The 19,799-nt window shown below is 37.8% G+C and overlaps 1 protein-coding gene across 1 annotated transcript in view; it reads left to right on the top strand.

Moving 5' to 3' along the window:
- The window catches only part of LOC124869856 (neuropilin-1a-like), an 84,908-nt gene that overhangs the window by 26,197 nt on the left and 38,912 nt on the right, over nt 1-19,799 (top strand). Inside the window, exons 3-5 of the mRNA XM_047368020.1 lie at nt 3,328-3,509; nt 14,545-14,772; nt 18,872-19,042. Coding sequence (XP_047223976.1) covers nt 3,328-3,509; nt 14,545-14,772; nt 18,872-19,042 — 581 coding nt within the window. The remainder of the gene's footprint in view (nt 1-3,327; nt 3,510-14,544; nt 14,773-18,871; nt 19,043-19,799) is intronic.

Genomic DNA, 19,799 nt, shown 5'->3' with positions numbered 1-19,799 from the left:
TTTGTGAGGTACAGTATTGTGCAAAAGTCATGGGTCAGCCCTCAGGCAACCAGACTTTCAAGTTGTACTTCTTGGTAGTTTGGAAGGTTTTGTGATTGTCTTTTTTTGCACAGTTTTATACCAGTTCATTTCTTTTTCTTTTTTTTCAATAAGTCACTTAAGTATGACCTATGAACCTTTAGGGGACTAAAATTAGTATGAACACCAGACATGAATCTGTGTCAACAAAGTGTAATTCAAGAACAATAGTATAATTTAATTTAAAACATTATAAGAATACCAGGTTACCTAAAAGTATGACCCCTTCACACTATTCCGTATTTACGTTTTGTTCTGTGGTGTGGAAAGACATGATGCCATTTGGCACTGTAGCATAAACTGTTTGTAGATAAGGCATGGTGCATCGGATGCCTTGAACATGTCGAAAAATTTACAAGCCATATATATTAATCATATGCATCTCTGCTACAGAATCAATGAAACTGCTTTTTTGACCAAAGTATTTTATCCCACGCTACTCAGTATGCAGGATGATTGAAACTTTAAAGCAAAGTTTACAGAATTACTTACTTTCTGAATAATAATTATTTGTCCCTTTGATGGCACTCAGAGCATTGAAATCTAATTCCCAGATGGTCCATGAATCCTTAAAAAACTGCATAAAAACAAATTTTGCCATCATGGCAAAGCTAACCCCAGGAAGGATCCAAATATAGTGAATTGCACAATTTTGATCCCATCACACATACCTCAAAGGGCTAAAAGAACTTCGACAGAATCCACTTACTTTTTTCAGATTTAGAACCACGTAACATCCATTTTTCAACAAGTCTGCAGAAAACATAAAAATGTCAAACTAGCTTAAAGTATAAAGATATTAAGCATGATTTGAAACTTTTACTTAATGCAGTTTTTTTCATAGGTAAAGAAAATACTAGCTCATTGTGGTATAAAATTAAGAGAAAATTAGGGTAACATAGTTGTTGTTGGCGTGACACATAAAATAAACCTGACATTAATTATTGACTACTTTCATAAATTGGTTTCATTAGTCATACATTCCTGTTATTCTAAAGATTCTTACCCAAGAGCTTCAGACCATTAATCTGAGGTAATATTCTGATATTCTATTCTGCTTCTTGTCTAAGAGGTTAGAGGTCAAACTTTGTCTTAAAACAGTGATCTCACAACTCTTTCTCTATAATAAACAAAGCAACATACCAGGAAATTACATGTATATATGTTGTCAGTTAGGATGTCCATATAAGATTGATGGTGTAGAGGTTACTGCCCATTGGAAATTCAGCAGTTAAGAAAAGATTTAAAGGTGTGCCATCATTCTGAGTCCGACAGTTTTATTGGCTTTAAGTATTTTCCTTTGAAAAAGTCAATGTTTTTGTTTGAATGCACTACATTCTCAGATCCTGAAGGAATTCAATAGACTAGTGTTTATAATTTAACCTCTCAGCAGTGCATGACTTATGTAGCAGGTAGAGTGAAACTTGTTATATTGCAACCTTTTTATGTATTCTCCAACTATTTTAAAAGTTAGCATGTATGTCTGTTGGATATTTTGGTCAGTTATGACATTATGGGTTTGCATTTCAGCTGTTAACTGGACAGCTGCTTGACTATGTATGATTAGTGGTTGCTTGTCTCTGAGCAACAGTTTAGACACTGATTAGCTGTTAGCTTGATACTGATTAATAATAATAATAATCATCTTTATTGGTCATTGCACATGTACATTACAATGAAATTTGTCCTCTGCATTTAACCCATCCCTTATAGGGAGCAATGGGCTAACATTGTGCGGCACCTGGAGAGCATTCTGGGGCTAAGGGTCTTGCTCAGGGACCCAGAGTGGTAATCTGTGGGATACGAACCTGGCCCCTTGTGTCCCCTCTGGAACACAAACCTCCTGTTCTAACCACTAGGCCACCACTCTCCCCACCACTCTTAGCTGTTAGCTTCACTCTGATTAGAAGTCAGCTTGGCTCTAAAAGTTGTAAATAGGTATGTTTTCTGCCTAAAGATTAGCTGGCTTAAAAGTTAACTTGACTCTGGTTAAACGTTTGACCCTTGATTAGCTGTTATCTTAACTTTGTTTAGCTTTTAGTTCAAGTCTGATGGGCTTAGCTTGACACTACTAGCTTAATGCTAAATAGCTTTGAGTGTGACAATAGTTACCAAGTGTTTTATTAGTTGGTAACTTTATGATGAATATGAATATGTTATTTTAATTCTGATTAGCTTTTAGCTTCACACATATTACCACTTGACTATGATTGGTTAGTGGTTAGTTTGGCTCTGATTAACTGTTTGGTAATAACTAACTGTTGGCTTGACTGCTATTAGCTGTTTAACTCTGATAAGCTGCTAGCTTGATGTTGAGTAGATTTTAGGAAATCGTTTCTCCTTAAACTTAGACTGATTTAACTGATTTTATAAGAAATATACATATTTACCCTTTTATTTCAAGAAACCCTTATCTTTTAATACCTAAGCACAAGAGAGTAGGTACTGGAAGACTACAAAACATGTAATCACAACAGTTATCTGGTGATATTTACTTATGGTATATATATTTTGGCATTTAGTTGAGATCTTAACATCCTACTTTTAGGTGATTTAAACCTAATTTAGGCTGAAAAATGTGAAGCAGAAATATTGGCAAATGCATGCCTTTAAACGTAAAATACATGTTGAAGAAGAAACAGTGTGGCTGGTAAGAGATGGGTTGCCGCAGAGGTGGTAGGATGTCCACACAGACAGCAAAGACTGATAAAGTTTCACAGTGGGAATCGTTTTCTTCACATTGCTGATACCGCCGCCTTGTTCTTCCTTCCTCGCTCTGAGAAGGAGGGAATCTCATGTTTCCTCTCACATCCCTTCTGACTGTTTATACTGTTATCTATCTAATATGTTTTTCATTTACCTACTTGAGCAAAAGCTGATATTTTCTTATCATTGTGTGTATGTGTGTGTGTGTGTGTGTGTGTGCAGCAACATGCACACAGTTCATTTGTTTTCTGGGAAAGGGATGCATACATAGAAGGAACTACTTTCTTTAGTGCAGATTTTAAAACAAGAAAAGGGCCACTAAATCATTTTTTTTTATTTTTATAACTGAAATCAGACTTTTTGTTTTAACGTTCACAAATAGCATTTAAAATGATCAACATTGATGCAACTGCAGCTAAAATGTCTGGATTTTTTTAGGCGGTCTGAACTGTTTCATATACACTGGAAGCATATATCAATTATTTGATCATGTTCTCTCCAGAACTCAAAACTGATCCTCTATCCCCTCTTTTACTCATGCAGGTATGACTATCTGGAGGTCTACAACGGCGGAAATGAACTTTCGTCCTTGCTGGGAAAGTTTTGCGGGAAAATTGCGCCCTCTCCAATCATCTCCAGTGGCGGACAGCTCCTTATCAAGTTCGTTTCCGACTATGAAACCCATGGGGCTGGATTTTCTGTTCGATATGAGGTCCTCAAGACAGGTAACGTATTTACAACTGTAATAAATTTAATTTCAGAGTGTTTTGTTTTGTCACCTTTAGAGTTCTGTTTGGTTGGAAAATAACTTGATAATAAGTAATCATTTCTAACACTAACATAAATAAGACAGAGTTACATTTGGAAACAGCTGAAAAAAGGCCAGATGGAACAGAAATGCCTCTATTTTTAGCTCAGGGTGTTGATCTTAAGAGATTTCTGTAAATATCTTTGACTGAAATGCTCCAATTTTTCAATTTTAGGTCTCGAACTCTTTTTTTACTGATATGAGACACACAACATTAATGGTTTCATCCATCTGTTAGTGGTTCCCTTTGCCTTATTGTTTTCTCAAGTCTTCATTCAGACCGCATATTTACTGTTCACAGCTTTATGTCGATGACAGTTCAGATTATAGTGTGCCACACAAGCAGTGATTCTGTTGAAAACATTTTCATGGAGGATAAAAGCAGCTCAAAATATTACTTTTGTTCACATCTAGATTACAAAAACACTAAAAACTAAAACACTATTATTAAGTATTGTTTATTATAAATATACACATACACAGTGTCACTTGGCAAATTGCAACCAGTCACACTTTTTGTTGTCATTACAAAGCTTCTGGCACATTTGTTCATATATTTGAGTCGTTTTTGATTGTTTCCTGGTACAGACCCAGTATTTCAACATAGTCCACTAATTTTCAACAGCGCTGAGGTCTGGACTTTGGGGAGGCCTCAACAGAAACTGAATGTTGGCCAGCTTGATCCATTTCTGTTTTGATGCTTGTTTGTGATCATTGTCCTGTTGGAACGTCTGCCTGCGTCCACCTTTCATCTAGCTACTGTTTTTAGGTGAAGTTAAAGATTTTTAAAACACTCTTCCTTCTTTATTCCATCCAGTTTGTGTAAAGTACCAGTACCACTGGCACTGGAGCAGTCCTACAGCATGATGCTACATTCACCATAGCTGACATTTTGTATAATGTTCTTTGTTTTAAACGTCTCACCTTTACTACTGCAAACATACTTCTTATTGTGCCTAAACAGCCCAATCTTTCTTTCCTCTGATCATAAAACATTTCTGCAGAAAGCATTTGCCTTGTCAATGTGGGCAGTAGGAGCACTGAATTAGGCAAGAAAGGATTTGGATATGACTAATATCTCGTGTAAACGTTAACGATCTCCAAAGCAGCAAGGTCCTTCACAGTTATCTATTAAAATCAGGAACGTCTGGTCCTGTTATAACCCCTGTGAGAAAACAGGGTTTATAAATATCCCTGTTTGACGCCCTTGGTTAGAGCAGAGCCTCTGTTACGCTGACCCCTGTGTCGCAAGCTAAATACTCAACAACCCACTGAAAAGCTGGCATCCCCTGTGGAGCAGGATGCTATCAGGATTGACTTCCATAAACACAGCCAGCGTTGGGAGAAACCCCGATCCCTGTGTCCTACATTTGTATTTGCTCTTCCCTCCTGGCTTTATTTGAGTATCCGCCAACATGGAGAATCTCCTGTGGCCACTTCAGTTTTTCCACCGGGGGTAGGCTGGACATAAATCAGATAAAAACGGAGCATTCATAACACTCCTCCTCATTTTTCTAATGTTAACCCCCCAGAGAGCAACAAGCATTCACACATCTTCCAGAAATAACAATCCCCATGTGGATGTAGGTTAAAGAGCACTGTGATAAACAGATAGTCAGGTCCTTGTCTTTCCCAACATCAGCATTTTTGGAGTCATGGCTCATTATGCTTTACTGTTCTGTAAACTGAAAACAAATTTCTGCATAGCGCAATCAGGACTGATGGAGGTCAGGATAAAACTTGAAAGTCTGGGTTATAATTCTTTAAATGGAGGTCCCCAACATGTCCGTCTTGAACATTTCATTAGGAATTGTTTAAAGGTATGGCTTTTAAAAATAATCTTTCTTGGCTTTGATCAATAACTGCTTGGAGTCAGTGTTTGAAAAGCACAACTTTAGATCTTTTATGCCTGAATAACACACATCATGTTGGTAAGTTTTAGGAATGGTTATGACTGCATCAAGAATGAAGATTTAAAGAGTCCCTTCACACATCTGAGCATCCACAAATCCTCTATATCACAATTGTGGTGGTTTATTATCTTGGTGGTAGGAAATAAAGGCTTTTTGGGTGGAGCGTCTATGAAGTTGTAACCACTCACGCCAACATGTCTTATCGAGAATCTGAAGCAGGACTGACCACACTGGCATTACACCAAGGCTACAACCTCAAACACTGGGCTTGGAAACTCCTCTTGGTGGCTTGTCTGCTACACACATCGCATCCAGCTGGCTGTTACTCCCACACAAGCTAATAGCAACAACTAATCCACAGTCTTAATGTCTTAGAGTTGGCCATCCTTCATTTGCCTAAGGTTTTAAGATGCTCAGGGTGTTTTCTCCTCCTCAGCAAGGATGAAAATAAGAGTGGAGGAGCAGAAGCCTTTCGTATATGTTGGGAAATTCTTCAGATCATGTATGTAAACAACCTACAAACATGATACCTGCAGAGTAGCATAGTACCACCATGGGTCTTGGGGTTGGTGGATGGCAAGATCATCATAAGAAGTGGCTGCTGGCAAAAAGGATGCAATTAGAAGGCAGGAAAGAGTCAAAGAGATTTCAAGAACCTCTTTAAGGACTGAGAGCATGGCATCATGATAGCTGCCTTCAAACATTGACTTCTCTCCATTTTTGTTAAAAGACCCAGAAACGTTTATGGAAATTGTACTAGTTTTTTTATTTTTTTTTTATGGTTTGCAATGTAATATTCAATTTCCCTTTTTTCATATATTTTTCTGTTTTTTCAACTTTTTATTAGTATAATGACCAATTTATAAAAATACAAAATAATGTGAAATTAAAATTTAAAAACCAGAATGAAAATAAAGAAAAACAAAACATGGATGGATGGATGGATGGATGGATGGATGGATGGATGGATGGATGGATGGATGGATGGATGGATGGATGGATGCTCCTCAGTGCCACAGTTGTTAGCACGGTTGCCTTGCAGACAGAAAGTCCTTGGTTTGAATCTCCCCGTGCATGCATGGCTTCTCCTCCTTAGGCGTGTGTGTGTGCATGGTTGTCTGTCCTGAGTGTTTTGGGGTTTTCTGGGATGGACTAGCAACCTGCCTAGGGTGTATCCCACCTTTCAGATAATGACTGCTGGAAATAGGCATGAGCCCACCCAAGACAATGCAAGATTAACCATGTATAGACTATTCAAAATTTAAACCCAAAAGCTATACATGGAAGGAAAACATAAAAAATTAGGGATGTCACAAAACCATTGTCCATTGCTGAAAATGCATTTTGCAAAAAAGGAGTCTTATGCTGATGTTGAGAATAATCAGCAACAATCTGTGAATTTACTTATTTGCTGAACAGTATCCATTCTCTTTTTTGCATGGTGTTTTTGTTTTCATATGCATTTATCGGCCTTTCATTGTGTCCCTTTGTGTCTGTGTAATAGACAGATGTGTGGGACCTCAGGCTTATGTAGCTAATGGGCTGTTTGTCCTTGGAGGCAATGGGGGTGACCTGCAGTTGAGATGGATTCTGTGGCGTAGATAAACAGCTCTGAAACTAGGACAGAAGTGTGTGTTTCCATGTATGTGAGTGTGTGGGCTGCCCTCAATATGGGTCCTCCACCTCCTAACAAGTTAAAAACAGCACTTGTTCTCACTCAGGTAATCCCCCTGCCATGCTGCTGCCTTTTCTTCTCACCACATTTAAAATCCATTACAGCCAGAGCAGCAAACTGTAACCGGCTGCTAAATGGAGCTGCTGCTCTGCTTACAAATAGGCTTTAAATTCAGTTGAAGCCTCCAGCTTTCTCTCTTTGTGGCATTATGCCTCTCTTTCTGATTTGTCTTTTGATCAGGGATATTATTCTGAACAGAGTAAACGCAGTGGTGCCTGTAGCAACCATCCAAAGATTATTTAGATTATATTTTGATCCAGAACCCATATTGATTTTCCAATTTAGTTCAAATTAATCATATTTATTCCACCATTTTCTAATTGTATAAATAATTATGAAATTCAGATTTTAATCCAGTTGTAGGCAGTACAAATATTTCCAAAGTTACAATTCAACTCATTATAATCACATTTGGTTTCAATTTCAATAACACATTGATCAAATGAGTCTAAGTCTCTTCAGTTCAGTCAAATTCAATGCCACTTCCTTATTGGGTCAGACACTAGTATGACTAAATACAGTCCAGTTCAATCCAAAGCTTTCCAGTTAATTCCAGTTTATTATGCTTTTGTTAAACTCCAGTTGAATCCAGATCGCTTTTAGGTTCACATCAAATTACAAATAGTTCTAACAAATCCAACTCTTTTCAATTTGATCTAATTTATTATTTCTTGGTCCAATTAGAATTCAGTGAAACACACTTTGATAAGTATCCTAATTTAGTGCAATCCAAGGCCTTCCTATTTATTTCAGTTTCATTTTGACCAATTTGAACAGTTTGGCGAATTAAGCATATTCTGATTCTCTTCTAATTCAAGATGAAACAGTCAAGTTTGGTTTTCCAGTTCAGACAAATCTAACGAGCAATGCACATCTGCGGCGTCAAATACGTCCCGGTTCTGGTCAGTGGCCAACGCTCCAACGCAGCGATCCCTCTGGAATCCTGTAGCATTCAGCAGCATCAAGTCTACTGTTGAAAACATAAAATACCGCTACATTCCCGGTCCCATAGCTGCTCTTCTTCTGTGGTGCTTTGGTAGTTCTTCTTCTACTGTAGTGCCGTTTGTGGTGGAAAGATTTTTCAAAATGCATGAGAAAAAGTTCATTTTTCAGGATAGAAAACTTTCTATATCCGACCCAGAATCTCCCCATTCTCAGTTAAATGGTTATTGTCAGTCAATTTCTTCAAGGATTGATCGATATTCTGGTGAATATGTATCTGGTTTAAAGGAAGATTTAGAGAAGGAATACTAAGCTAATATTTTGAATTCTAGTTTTTTTCTAGTTTTGTCTAATTCCATTTCAATTTAATCCAATCCAGCTACATACAGGTCAGACAAATCCCAATCTTTCCAATTCATTCTAAATAAGTCTAATTACAAGACAATTTATTGGGCTCAGGTGCGGATTGTAGTCCAAGTCTCAATTCAGTCCCGTTTACACTAAACTTTGTCTAATTACAGTTTCTTTAATGCAGTCATTGTGGACTCTTGTTCAATTAAATGCAGTTTATTTAAAATGAATTCCATCAAGTCCAGTATAGCTACCTTTAATTTAAAAAATCAAACAGATTTTGAGTCCTTTTCACTGTAATATTTAGATTTCTTTTTTGGAAAATAATGAAAACATATACACACTTTCAGTAGATGCATCTTATTTGGATAATTATATCTAAATGATAAAGATGGAGCACTTTTATTGTGAAAGGCATTCATAAAAGATTTAATTTGGCTGCTTGTAGTGTTATTCCCAATAAGCTTGGTGTAGATGTTGGTTTTGGTTGCTGGTCTTGGTGCTTAAAAAGGCCTCCACCCATAATCTATAAATATATTTATGGTAATCCATGTCTGGCATGCATTTTGGACTAAACTTTATTTTATATTCATCTTTCTTGCATTCTTCATAGCCCCATTTAGCACAATAATCACAATAAACGTTTCTATGTCACTGGCATTATTTGTTTATTGGTTATCCGGCATTCAGGAAACAGAAATATTCCAGCCAGGACTCTTGAAAAATAGCCATATTTGCGGTTTGGTCAAACATTAAAAGCAGCAAATCTTTTTAGGTCACTGTGGTCATGCTGAGATGTATTTTCAGAGTTAACGCACGAGGAGGGTGGTGTTGCTTCGCCATCAAAAAAAAAAACCCAAAGCATGAGGAAGTCTCTTGGATGGTTGTGCATGCAGAGGGACTTTCACAGAGGAAACCGTTTCTTCCTGATTTACAGTTTCTAACAGCAAGGACCAGAAGTTATGTTCTTATGGGGTGTTGCAATCTTTGCTTGAAATTGTGCTTGTTGTTGCATTGGGCCCCACCTGCCCTTCTGCGTTTCTGTGCGACTGTCTGTGGCTTCATCCGTCATCTCCCTCAGTCTACTCCCCGTCTGTCATTACGCACCTAAACACTGCCACAAAAAGCTCCAATGCTCGTCCAGATGACACGCTCTGTTTGGCTTTAAAGATGGCATTCGGCGGCGGCGGGTAATGAGTGTTTTGCAGAAATGTTGGGTCGCATCGCTCCACCCTTTCTTTAGACCACAGCGTAGATTTCATTTATAAATGATAGCCAAGTGGGACTTCTCTGTCGTTCATCCTGGAACTCTAGGTTTTTAACCAGAAACACATGTCTGTCTCTAGGTTTGAGACGGTTTTATAGCCACAGCTGATTGAAAGGTTGTCTTCGCGAAACAAAGTAAAGTGGTGAGAGGCTGGAGAGATGGGGCCAAATGTAATATACAAATATTTGGGTCTACTTACTTGATCTTTTTCTGTACTCTGTTTAAACCATTTAATTCATTTGTCAACAATCATCTCAAGGAAGGTTGTTTGCAGAATTTAGTCTGGTCCAAATTAAATTTATTTTTGCGGCACTAGTGGCCGTTATTTTTCTTATTTTCTGGAAGTGAGCTGACAGGAAAAAGTGAGAGAGAGTTCGGGAAGACATGCAGGAAAGGTCACTGTGCCGGGACCTGAACCCAAACCCATAATGGGCTGCGTCAAGGACTAAGGAGTCCGCTCATGCGTTGCGCTCTACCCCTGCACCACCGTCGAGCCTGTCCAAATTCAATTTACACGACATTTTATTGTTTTTTGTGTGAAATGGAGAATTTTGAAGCACCTTCAGTGCATAAATCAGTGTTGGTTTTTGATCCTTTTAAATGGCATCGCACATTTGTGGCCCCAGCTGCATATTTCACAGAGTCTCTCCATATCGTGCCAGCTGAGCAGGATCGAAACATGCTTCACCCCTCGCCAACCATCCCTCCTCATCATTTATCATGTCCCGCCTCTAATGACACCACCTGTGTCAACAGCAAGGGGTCCTCAGTGGTATGTGCCTGCATGCGTTCCCATTTGTGTGTGGATTTATGTTTACTCGCATGCTCGCACAGGTCACATCTGGCCCGGCAACATGAGAACCCTCCTCCTCTTCCTCCTCCAACATGTTAACTTTCACACACACAGTCTCTGCCTCGGAGAGATGCTTCACCCTCATCCATGTCTCGTGTCATCCCCTGTTCCCCCGACATCGGTCTCTGTCTCGTGACAGCGCTCATGTCGAGGTGTGAGCCGCCGGCAGGGATGACGAATGAGAGTCGACAGAGGCTTTTAGCGAGGACGTGACTTTCTCAAGAACGGCTTGCGCCCAAAAAATGGCTGCTGCTCTGGTTATGTGTTTATCTCTGTTATGTGATAATGTGATTTTATGATCAAAACAGTTTATTTATATAGACTGAAAATCTGATGCAGCATGCAGTTCTTATGTTCAGCCCAACTGTACAGAAAAGGATCTCAGGCTCTGGGACAACGGTGCAGTGAGACAGTCTTCAGTCATCTGGTTTTTCTTTGTATTTCCCTTTCAAGCAGCCTGACATAAAGTGTTCTTTATCAATAGTCCTCCAAGCTTTTTATTGATTCATACCTGGATTTTCTTTGGATTTTGGCAGCTTTTTTGTTTTTTCTCAGTCCAGTAGTTGACCATTTGTACATTTTATTATGAGATTCTTCTGTACACCCAATCAGAAATGACATCATAGTAACGGTGTTGCTTGTTGGAGACTCACTAGGATCAGTGGAGGCAGCCACACTTGTATCTTTTGAGATCTCTATTGGGAAGAGATCCATGGACATATAGATAGAGAATTTGAAGTAAATATTCCCTTTCTGTTGGTAACCATATTCCTGGAAGATGTAAATTATGAAACTATGCACACCAATTACAGAACAATACTGAATATAACTGCTGATGGTGGAACCACCTAAGACTGAGGAGTGGGTGAACATTGTCTTTCATATCTACTCTATGGAAAAGATGTATTTTGCCCTCAAAATGGAAAATGAAAAAGAACCTGCACATTTCATCTGAAGCTTTTTAAATTAGGTTTGTTGTCTCCTTTTATTTGATCCCAGTTTAGTTGTTCGAATTATGAACACTGGTCCTGTAAAAAACATATATGTTGATATTTTTGTTCAATAAATAAAATGCTGCACTCCATTTAGATTGGAAATCTTAAGCTAGTTCCCAATTAATGATTGGACTTCCCAACTTAACTGTGTTCCAGCTGTAAGACGGAGCACCAGTGGGAATTACTCACTGTTGTCATCAGTGTCTTTAGTTTGCAGAACTAGCTGATTACAATGTCTTTCACCGAAATGAATGCCTTAAAACACCGTTGTTGACAAGTGTTTAAGTAATTTAATGTAAGATGTAAAACAAAACAAAGTTTAGTTTGGTTTATAGGTGAACAGTAAAACAATCCAAATAAAGAAAGCTGAGCTGACTTCCGATGTTTTTATTTAGACTAAACTTTAACCAAGACATATGGGATATAACCACCTAATTTTCAACATTGTTTTCTGGAAATAGAACCGATTGGCTGACTTAAAGTGGCCAAAACGTAAAGGTGTCCATGGGTGTTCTGGGTTTGGAGGCATGTGTGTGATGGCTTTAAATGCAAATAAACTGTGTGTTACTGCCTGTATCAGCCGTATTAGATGTTAAAACAGGGGCTGATGATTAAGTTGATTCAACTTAACAGGCTATTTCAAGTTGATTTTCTTTTTTTAAATTGAAATCAGACATTTTAATTTCCATGCACAAATGGAATACAGTGAAACAATTCACAACATAGAAATAAGACAACAGGGCCCTGCAGAGGATAGTGAGGGGAGCTGCGCAGTTTTTTTTTACTGTGCCATCAGATAAACAGTGCCTGAAGAAGTAAATCATTAAAAGTACAAATTAATTTTACTAATTAACATGTTGAAGTAGTAAGTAGGGCCGGGGAGGGGAGGGGTGGGGTGGTCCGGCCAACATCTGTTCTAAAAGCACAAAAGTAGCCTTGTTGGCTCACTGATTCAAGAAGTTTTAGAAATATAAGAGAAACATTGATTACCAAACTACTGGGTGGAGATATTTGTCAGATAAACTGTTTCTCTGAGGGAACTGGTTTATTTTTGCCTGTTTTTTTATGTCTGTGACAGAATAAATTATTCTTATTTCATCTGAAGTCTGAATTTTTTCACAATGCTGTACTTTTTTTGTTTGCTCTGCTTTGATTCTGAGGTCATTCCTTAAGAGTTCACCAAGTTTTTATCAACCCAAAGATATTTTTTCTCAGAGATCTGAGGGCAGATAAGTTATCTCACTGCAATGGGTAACGTGAACAAAATCGTCAGACAGCTTTCTGCCTCAGACTGAACTGCTGTTAAGATCATGTACTTCGATTATTGTGCTTGTTTTGTATGTTTGCACTTTTATCTTTTCTATTATCTAAGGACTTAATCTTGCAGCATACAACATGCTGTAATGAAATTTAAACCCGATTTGAGTTTGAATTTGAAATGTCTTCACGAGACTTTGGAGACTGTATCACAGAACAAAGAAAAAACATTTTAGCGGCCAACTGATGGTTAACCAATCTAGAAACAATCATGAAACTGCTCTCTGAAGAGTTTTGTTCTTTAGAAAGCTGAATAAAGTGTGACTGGACAGGCTGCAGAGACAAAACAATCCTCAACAAGGATAAAACATAGCTGCGAATCTGTGGTTTACTGACAGTCATTCGGACCATCCACAGAGCTGTAGGGAAACCGTTTAATATACAGCTCTGAACAACTAAAAGGAAATTGTTTGCATGGTAAGCCTTTGGGTTGGTAGGAAAAAAGTCCCGCTTTCCAGTGTAGATGATGCCAAAAACCAATCTTTTAAAACAAGGGTGATGGGCCTATTTAGCTAAACCAGTCTGTTTGTGAGTTTACATCTCGTTTTGCTTGTTGCTTTATGTTGATGCATTGAAATTGCCTGAGACAGCCAGTAAATACAAGTGAAACTCAATAAAGGTCCAGATGGCCCCACAGGGGAAGAGAAGATGTCATGAGTTTTGTGTGACTAAAATAAGATTTTATTTTGGGTAAATCTTAAAGAAATCTGGCAGCGATTTTTATTGACTATATACTAAGCCATCCACACACACTGGCACCCCTGGAAAGATATATAAGGGTGCTTTACTTTACAAAGTGCTTCACTGGAAAATGAATGTGTGAACAATCTGTCACAAAAGATTTTACAAAAATCCAACCTTTAGTTTTAATTCAGGCCTTTAATAGGGGAAAACATCTGTTTGAAGAGATAATTGTTTTTCACATCAATAAAACAAAAATAAAATAATGAATCCGGTATAAATATCAACCACTCTTTAATATGGGAAAGACAAGAAACATATAATGCACCTTCAAGGTTGATGTGTGTTATAGCTGCATTCATCAGATAGAGACATCAAGAAAGTTGCTAGTCGCCTAAATTTCTACAGAGTAGTGATTAAAAAATTAAAATACAACCGCTGGAACTGTAACAAACAAAAGCCAATTCTGTCCTACCATCACAAACATATACATGTTGAATTTGTTCAACTCTACCAGGACTTTGACTAGGACTTTGCCTTTTGTTCAGATAAGATTAAGAGGAAAAAATGTCATGCCCACTGTGAAGTATGGTAGAGGATCTGTGATGCTGTGGGCTTGTTTCTCTTTGTTCGCCATCAACACCAGTGAAAGATCAGGTTTTTTTTACTTCAGCCTGCATTTAGGTCTCATTGTTGGCAATAATGTGGATGTTTAGAAACTGTTTTTCAAACGCTGACACGGTCAAACAGAACAATTTATTTGTTTAGATCTCTAAGTAATGTGGAAACATGCTATTAGGCTTTACCATCCTCCAACCTCTGCAGTGTTTTCGTCTCTGTTTAGGTAACAATACCTCACTCTGTTCTAACGTTTCGACTCCTTGTAAACGTCTCACAGGTCCAGAATGCTCCAGGAACTTCACCGCTCCCAGTGGCATCATTGAGACACCGGGTTTTCCCGAGAAGTACCCCAACAACCTGGACTGCACCTTCATGATATTCGCCTCCAAGATGGCAGAAATTATTGTGGAGTTCTACAGCTTCAACATGGAACCCGACTCCACGCCGCCGCCCGGCGCCGTCTGCCGATACGACTGGTTGGAGATTTGGGATGGCTTCCCTGCAGGTGAGGGGCTAAAACACCCAAATTAAGTAAATTCTGTTTTGAGTTCTTAAATTTTTGAACTGTAAACATTAATCAATTAAACTAGTTCCCTTTTAAACAGTTAGTTTAGAATTTAACTGTTTGAACTATGAGCATTAGTTCAATTTTACTCCATCAATTTAGTCATGAAATAAGTGAACTAGTTCAAAAATGAGCTTTCACTGTTAATGCAAATTTAGTTCTGAACATTTGAACTGCAAATATAAAATTAAAAGTTTTGTCTGGATTTTTTTAAATGTTGAACAATAAACGAAAAACTTTAACAAGTTCACCTTTGATGTGAATTTAATGTAGAATTTTAACGTTTTGAAATCTGAGCCGGAATTAATTAAACTAGTTAATTTTCTAACGTTGACATTTTACATTTTGAACTGGAAACATAATTTAACTTAACTTGTTCACTTTTAAAATGAACTAACTAAACTAGTTCACTTTTAAAATGTATTTAGTCCAGAATTAAAAACATTTCAACAGTGAACATTGATTTTTTTTAACTAGTTCACTTTTAACGTAAGTTAAGGTCAGTAGTTTCAATTTTTGGAAATATAAACAAGAATTATTAAACTTATAGTTCAGTTTTATCTTTTATTTATGAAAGACAAAAACCCAGAGAACACAAACTGAGGTGGGGATCATTAGATGTAGTTCAGGTGAATTTAGGGGTGGCCCACCAGAACATTTCTCTGAACTCTGGGTCTAAACGTGGGACTAGTTCCGAGTTTAACCAACTAGGATGGTTCTGTGAAGACTTTATAGGACTCGTCCAACATAAAACTTTAATGGATTAAGGATTTAAGTGTTCCTCTTGTCATGAAGAGTTAAGATGTTGTTATATTGATCAAACCTTCTCTTCAGAATGATCCATGGAGCCTAGTTTCCCTGGTTCATGTATAAACTGGAGGTTCAGAAGAAAGTGCTTTAAACTGGGTAAATATAGTAATAAATCGAAGTTTCCAGCAGGAAATAATCATCAGTGGCTCAGCTCTTTTTCGTTCCTGTCTTTGACTCCAAGGCGATTTTTCCTTTGCACAAATGGCAGCTGGATATTCTGAAAGTGAAGGGGAGACTCCTACGCAGCTCATTGTTCCTTCACCAACCACATTTGGAAAATTGGCACATGAATGACGGAGGCACAACCTGCTCAACCCTCTGTTCACTCTCCTCCTCTTGCTTGGACGGCTCATCTCAGCCTCCATTGTTGCCTAATTAGCCATACAGTGTGCAGATAATCGTCAGAGCTGCAAACCTCGGACGGGCACCGTGACGGCTGCCAGGGATGGCCCACAATACTCTCCGCGGTGCCCAGAGAGCCTTTTCTCCCTGATTATTGCCAGGGAGGAGACAAGCACGGGAACATGTGGGACACAAAGACTGGCACAGGTACTCAGATACTGACATGCACTTTAAAGCCGTGCCAGCATGCCCAACCTGCCAGGACTCTTCCTGTCAAACGATCTGTGACAGTACGTGTGTCAGTGAGCATTCAGGTGCATTTATACTCAAGAACGTGGGTGGGTGTGTTTGAGCCAAGTGTTCCTGTGTTTGTCAGGGAAGATAAGGGAGCAGCTCTGCAGGAGGGCGCAGACCGGCATGTTGTTCGTCATGCATTGATAACACGGACTTCTAAAACTGGATTATGGAGCTTTTGTCCTCTTCTTTCAGCTTCGTTCTTTTAATTAAAATGTTATTTACAATTCAACTTAATCACACCAACACATCTACCGCTTGTTAGTTTCTTTTTGAAAATTTGGCTGCTTTTTTACTTCAGCTTGTTATTTTTCTTGGCTCTGTAAATTTAGCTTATAAACTCATTTATTTACAATTAAAGCCACTAAAACCTAAAGAATAAACTTCCGGAAAGTCTGAAGAAGTGTTGATCAGAGTTCCTCAGAAAGATTACAGGAAACATTGGCTGCTTATAAAAGACAAAAGGGAAAAAAGCTCTTTTTTCAAGTACTGTAATTAAATCTAATTTTAAAATCACATCCAGTGCCTAGCTAATTTATTAATACACAATTGCATCATTTATGTGACAGACCAACACAGAGTGTAACTGTGTGATGGAAAGAAAACAAGCTTTTCAAATATTTTTCACAAATAATAATCTGAATAGTGTGGCTTGCACAGGTCTATCATTAAAAAGTTCAGCGTGTCACTCATTTATGATAGTCATATTATATAGATCTATTACACATAGAGTGAAACATTTCATGCCTTTCTTGTAATTTTAATGATTATTACCTACAGGTAAATAAAAACCAAAATTCAATGTCTTAGAAAATTAGGATATTAGATAAGATCGATATAAAATGATATTCTAAACAGAAATGTCAGGCTTGGTTGGGGCTCCTTTTCCATGAATTACTGCATCAATGCGGCGTGGCATGGAGGCGATCAGCCTGTGGTTCTGCTGAGGTGTTATGAAAACCCAGGTTTCTTTGATAGCAGTCTTCAGGTCAACATCAGGTCATTGTTGGGTCTGATGTCCCTAATCTTTTTAACAATACTTCACAGATTCTCTGTGGGGTTCAGGTCTGGTGAGGTTGCTGGCCAATCAAACACGAGATAAAATCTATAAAATCTCTGTAAAATAGATTATGGTTGTACCATAATATGGTTGTTAAAGGGATGTAAATACTTTTGCAAGGCAATGTACCTGGTAACAAAATGAAAGGAACCATAACATTTTTGCTCATTTTATTTGAACCGTAGATCATCATCAGGAATTAACCTTCACGTTTTCACGCTCCAGAACCAACTGTTATTACGACTGCTCCAATTTTAGTCTTTTCTTCTCACCGTACCCAGTTTCCTTACATGCATGTCATTCCACACTGCCTGTAGGATGTTTTCCCCTTATTTCCGACCTGATTGCATCAGCTGACAGCTGGAGTAAAAACCATTTCACACATCCTTCGATAAGGCTGAAATAGCTCCCGACTTAATCCGTCACCGATCGCCGACTACCTGCTTCAGACTGTAACTGATAAACCTAATCCATCAGATTACTGCAGCTCAGCATTCCTGTACGAGTGCTTCGTGTTTCTTTCTTATTTTTTTATTTTAGCGCTTTACCTCTGAGTTGAATTGAAAGAATATATTTTTGTAACATGTTAGGGAGCAGATGCAGTATCTCCACCGGGCAGAACCAAAAGCCTCTTTTTGGGTTTTGCAGATAAGAAAAAGCTAAAATGTGTGACTAACTGTGAACTCTAAATGTCATTAGATATAAAACGCCTTGTCTCTCTGTGCTTTTAATGGGAAAAAATATCCTCACTTTTGGATATTTATTTTCCAGACAGGTTAATTCCACGAATACAAAATGCTCACATCAGTTTCTTGTGTTTATCTCAGTTGAAAATGATCCGCCTGGTGCACAGAACAATTACTTTTACCAATTTATTCTGTTATTCATAAGAAGGACCGAATGTGTTTGTTACTTCATGAAAAAGGTATTGATTTTTCATTCTGTACACTTCCAGATAATTAATGACAGTTAATTACCAGCTTACCATTTGTCAGGGAATTGTAACATAGTGGAAAAAGTTTAATAGCTGCATTTCATTTAGTCAGACAGTCCAGGAGTAGAAATATAAAGTTAGTCATTTATAACATCCTTAATATTATATTGGAATTACAACCCCAATTCCAGTAAAGTTGGGAAAGAAAGAATACATGAATTCTTCTGTTTTTATGAATGTTTTACAGAACGTCCCAACTTAATTAGAATCAGAGTTGCAATTCTGTTTTATTAACATTTTAATTAAGACAGTTTTTCCTATAATGGCTTATGTATAAACGTGTGTTTATACATATATGTAAATATTATCTAGTTTTTATTATCAGAAAGCAACAAAACTAATGTCAGATATTCAGACTAATTTCTTTTACAGTTTTAATTCAATTCAGTTAAAAAATACTTTCTTAATCCCACAGGGAAATTAAATGTTGTAGCTCATATTTCTCATTAATCATTGGATTTGACTTTAACTTTAAGTTATGAAACATTTTAGCAGACAGAGGGTGATTAAGATGATTTTTCTTCATCCTCTTCCCTCAGTGGGTCCTCACATCGGCAGATACTGCGGCCACACATCCCCGGGACGCGTCATCTCCTATACAGGCATCCTATCCATGACCATCACCACTGACAACGCCATCGCCAAGGAGGGGTTCACGGCCAACTACACGATCCGAGAGAGGAGCCCGCCCGTTGGGCACGAGCAAGAAAGTGAGACACAGACCAACACATTCTATAGTTTGCAAATTGCTCCCTAAATAGATTATTGATATTGGACTTGGAGGAAGTTATCAGTTTTTCATTTCATGCATCTTTTTATTTTACAGTTTTAAAATGTTTCATTTCTCCTAAAATGTAAAGAAAACTCAGGTATTTAAAAATGTACCTATATGAAAATGTGGAACGATAATCGATATCCGATACTAAGGTTGCTATTATGGCAGATAACTGATATTTATTGCTATTATATTTCCTTAAAAACAACCACACCACTGACAATGCTTCTTTGCTTCAGTTTAACACCCCATAGTCCTGCTGCATCACGGTCACATGACCAGACAAATACCACATGGCCAACAAGCCTTATCGGACCAATACCGATGTTAATGCAGATGTATCATGCATCCCTAAAATAATTACATTTTAATTATCGAATAAATAATGTTTAAACATAAATTGAAAACACAAAAATCAGATTCCACTTCATTTTGTTTAACAATCACGGAATATTAAGAAATCTCTATAAAGTCTAATTTCTCCAATTAATTAATTTTCTCATAATATTTGTTATTGACCACAGTTCAGAGTTCATTTGTTCTTAAGTAAACACATTAAGCCTGGGCTTTGCTAGTGGAGCCTGCATGTGTGCGTTGATGCTAAGTGATATGTTTTGACTGTCTTTTTCAACACCTCTGTTCTCATCTCCAACTGAGCACGCAATTACATGGTGTGTAGTATTTAAATCATT

Source organism: Girardinichthys multiradiatus, chromosome 6 (assembly GCF_021462225.1).
Source record: "Girardinichthys multiradiatus isolate DD_20200921_A chromosome 6, DD_fGirMul_XY1, whole genome shotgun sequence".
NCBI classification, from domain to species: Eukaryota; Metazoa; Chordata; class Actinopteri; order Cyprinodontiformes; family Goodeidae; genus Girardinichthys; species Girardinichthys multiradiatus.
The sequence above is the reverse complement of the archived record's forward strand: the minus strand, read 5'-3'. Positions and strand labels throughout refer to the sequence as shown.